Source organism: Fulmarus glacialis, unplaced genomic scaffold (genome assembly GCF_000690835.1).
Source record: "Fulmarus glacialis isolate BGI_N327 unplaced genomic scaffold, ASM69083v1 scaffold7714, whole genome shotgun sequence".
Taxonomy (NCBI): Eukaryota; Metazoa; Chordata; class Aves; order Procellariiformes; family Procellariidae; genus Fulmarus; species Fulmarus glacialis.
The window spans coordinates 76,964-80,926 of record NW_009207353.1 but is presented as its reverse complement, the minus strand read 5'-3'; the positions used below and the strand labels follow the sequence as shown (position 1 = coordinate 80,926).

Sequence of the window (3,963 nt, the reverse complement as noted above, 5' to 3'; positions counted from 1 at the left end):
GAGAGAGTGAAAGAGTCTTCCACAGATGACTGGACAGTAATCCGCCAAGGAGAGCTGTCTCGTTAATAAATCTGTCCTCTGCAATGAGACTCCGCTCACACAGATGTGTCAGTTCCTTTATTCGGAGGGAGCTGCCTGAAAAAGATCACAGCGGCTATGCTTTCTGTGAATGGCACAGGCTGGGGTGAAGAGGCAGCGGCGAGCATCGGTGAGGAGGCGGTGTGGTGTGCCTCCTCCGCGCTGCCTAGGCAGGTCTCCCTGCAGCCATCTTCTACCTATACACAGCAAATGAAGATACGAAAGCAGGAGGCTGCCCTATTTTGCCTGTGTCAAGCAAAGCTGTCAATAACATCTATTTTTTAGGCCCCATTTGGTACCTTGTACTGTCGGATGTTTCACAGCGATGAAGTTCCTATGGCCTTTTTTTTTCACCTCATGCAAAAAGGGTTTCTAGATCCAAACAGCTCATGCACCTGGAGGAAGAGAGAACTGACCAGCAAGCGTGGCCTTCTGCAAGTTTTTACTTCCTGGTTCATGAGTCAATTCTTTTTTTCCCCTTTCCTTTCTTAAGTTACCCAGCACTAGAACTGAAGGAAAACCAAAATTCAGCTGTGGCACTGGCCTTGCCAAGCTGCTGTCCCGTGCAGGGTCAGCGGGACATGGCGTCCTCTACAGCCCACCTCCACAGCCCATCTCCTGGCCATGTGCTGCAGCTTTGAGTGAGAATATGTGAAAGAACCAGAGGAAATCCTCCCACTGACAGAGAAAGGACTGTGCAAACCAACCACTCCACTGGAGCGAGGAAGCTTTGCAGAACGACTGAAAGGAGGACTCCTGTGCAGCCTTGTTCTCCCTCACAGACAGCAGATCACAGCACACGTCTCCTGGGGTGCTCCATATACACAGGAAGACATTCAGGAGGTTCGCTACTGCTGCTCACCTACTGCAAAGCTTCCCCTTGAACATCTAACTGTGAAACAGAGAATGAAAACTCAATTAAAGATGAAAGGGGCAAATTATGCACCGTAAAGTCAAACGACACCGATTCCTTCTTTCCATCCAGAAAATAAGAAAGTTGGAAGTAAGTTGCAAACTGAATGAACGCCTCGTTTAACCTCACTACTGGGATACTCTACATACTATTCTGAAGTTAAAAGAACACTTTCAATAATTTATAGCTAACCTTTTATCCTACCATATTTTGAAATCTACTCCCTTATACTAATAAATAAACAAAGGAGAAAGGGCACTTTGTGTGGCACCTACCCCATGAGTCAGTGAATATGTACGTGTGAGCAGGCAGAGGTATGGGCAGGAGCCTGCAGAATCACAAAAGGATGACAGAAACAATGTTTACAAGTTCAAATGCCCCCAGCTGTGGAAAAGAAGCAATGGAAGAAAACACATCAGTCTGGAAAAAATTAATCTGAAGAGGCTAACATTTGAAAAGCACCTATGTCAGAACCCAAACCTACAGATATTCTCTTGGTGGAGTCCAAAAGAAAATGATACCCCCAGTCCTGGGGGGAACCAACAATTTTTACATATTTAAAACATTAAACCCAGGACATTCCTGGGACCAGGATCCCTCCTTTGGTATTTCAATATATAATCCCTCCATTTGCTCATTTTGTTTTGCCAAGAAAGAAAATAAAAAAAAAAAAACCCAAACAACTTCTCTAGTGTTGCTGTACCACAGCAGCAATACAACTCTAATTCAGTCCAGATCTGTCGCACACACCCGATCCTTGGTGCGTGCTTTTAAAGACCCTCTTTCTCCTCCCCTGCAGTACTATTGCTCCACTGACTGCACAGCCCCTTGCCCCGTCCCTATGTAACACAGCTTGGCTACGTGCGACATCGGCTGCAGAGAAGAATCCATCTGTTGCGACTTCAAAGAAGACAAGTTGGAGCTCTGTGATTCCTAAAACCCACAAATATTCCACTTTGGTTTGCCTGATTTGTCATTAACATTTCTCATGCCTAAATTAAGAAGGACGCATAGCATCAGATGCATGCTGACAGTGTTGCAGCCGAACAGCTTTTATAGCTTAGCCTCGTTTCCCTCCACACCTCCAAATGTTTCTTGGTTGTGCCTGTTGCATACCAACACATAAGCAAGCCATCACAAGCCAAATTAATATTATTAGTGTGCACTAACTATTAAGTGTTCGGTGCAAACTCCAATAAAACTAAGGAACCAAGTATTTTACCACATCTATGGGGCACTGACCTGTTTGCCCATTTTCCCTGTTCTCAAAGATCCTTCAGCCTGGTACCCAACTCTGTGATGAAGCCTGTTTAGCACCAGTGAAGTTCCCCACATTCAGACTGACAACGTTCTGAGCTGAGATGAGGGAATCAAAGTTAAAATCCAGCCCATCTGCATCCATGAGTTCACTGCGGATAATGGACTCCATGTCACACTCCAGGCTCCCATTGAAAATATCCAGGTCCAAGTCACTTGGGAATTTCTCATGTCCCATGACCGGGAGGTTCACGCTAGAGGAGTACAAAGAGGAGCCTGAGAGCGGGTCAGAAAGTGTTTGCATAGACTGATTGACAGGTGACTGCTGATGTTTGGTGGATCCCAAGCTGTTCGAGTCACTCAAGCCTATGTTACTGATGGAATTGGACAAGGCACGGCTGCCACTAAGAGAGGAGTTGTGGGACTGGTGCTGGTGATGAGGCAGGCTCTGATTGACCAGACCGCCCTGGCTGGACTGCGCGGCAAACGACATCATGGGGTCGTTGCGGAGCATTATATTCCTGCGGGAATTCTGGGCGGACACAGCTGTGCTGGCTTGTGACATGAGTGGGTCAGACTGTGTCATCATGACATCGCTGTGACTAAGTGCATCAGAGGCGAGGAGATCCTGCAGCGTCTGGTTGTTGTAATGAGAAATGGAAGAGAAGGTAGCCTGCTTGTTCTCCTGAATGGTCTGCATGGGCGACTGGCGGAGGGAATTCAGGGATGACGGCCCGAACACAGCGTTGTTGAAACTACTTGATGGGGAACCCAGCCCTGAACCTTTGGAACCATATGGAAAACTGGAGCTTCTCTGCATTATCCCTCCTGTGGGCGACTGCTGGGAGGGAGGGAGTGTTATATTGTCCAAGAGATCATCCATGAGGTTATCTGTCAGTCCATCGTTCAAATTCATTGTCCCAGCCATATCAGTCAACCTAGGCAACTCCACAGTACACGGTTTGTTTACCGATGGGGACAAGCTCGATGGACTACTGTACAGCATGGGAGAAAGTGGAGCGTCATCATCTTGAACATCATCTAGTTCGGTGCTCGCCAAAATCGGTGACAAGCGGCCACTGATCGTACTGGCGTTTGAATTCGTACGGGAGCGAAAATCTGTCCATGCATCCAGCTCGTCGCTGCTGCGGGAGGTGGGACTCCCTGGCCACTTGGAGAGCTGAGAAGGGCTGTCCTCGCTCGTCTCCTGGGCAGTCTGCAGGGCTGCCTTTTTCTTAGCCGCCCGCCCTCTGCTCTTTGTGTACTTGTTGCTGTTGTCCATCGACACAGCACGTCTCCGGGGCGCCTTGCCGCCTTTTCCACCGTCTGGATTGATCATCCACCAAGAGCTTTTCCCGGTGCCTTCATTCTGCACCCTGACGAATCGGCTGTGGAGTGACAAGTTGTGCCGGATCGAATTCTGCAGGAAAGGAATAAAACAAAACGTCAAGACCAGCACCCCTCTTCTTTTGCTACGCAAATCTTGATCACAAAACCAACATCACATGAAAACAGCAACATGAATAAAAGCACTGGGCCCTCTTGGACGTCAACATGGGTTTCTTGGGTGGCGGATACTGGAGGGCTGGAGCGTGACTGCAGCATGGTAGCATGCTGCTGCAAAGCAAGCCCCGTGCTTGCACTAGCTGTGCATTCCTGGTGCCTGTCTTTACACCCCCAAAAGCTGCATCCTACGGAAAGGAGGTTTTTTTTCT

General features: G+C 48.2%; 1 protein-coding gene across 1 annotated transcript in view; it reads right to left on the bottom strand.

The window, feature by feature from the left end:
- FOXO3 (forkhead box O3) overlaps positions 1 to 3,668 on the bottom strand; it is a gene marked incomplete at its 5' end in the record, with an annotated part of 13,982 nt that extends 10,314 nt beyond the window's left edge. The window contains one exon of the mRNA XM_009576058.1: positions 2,234 to 3,668. Within this exon, the coding sequence (XP_009574353.1) occupies positions 2,268 to 3,668 (1,401 nt within the window). The remainder of the gene's footprint in view (positions 1 to 2,233) is intronic.
- Positions 3,669 to 3,963: the final 295 nt, after the last annotated feature.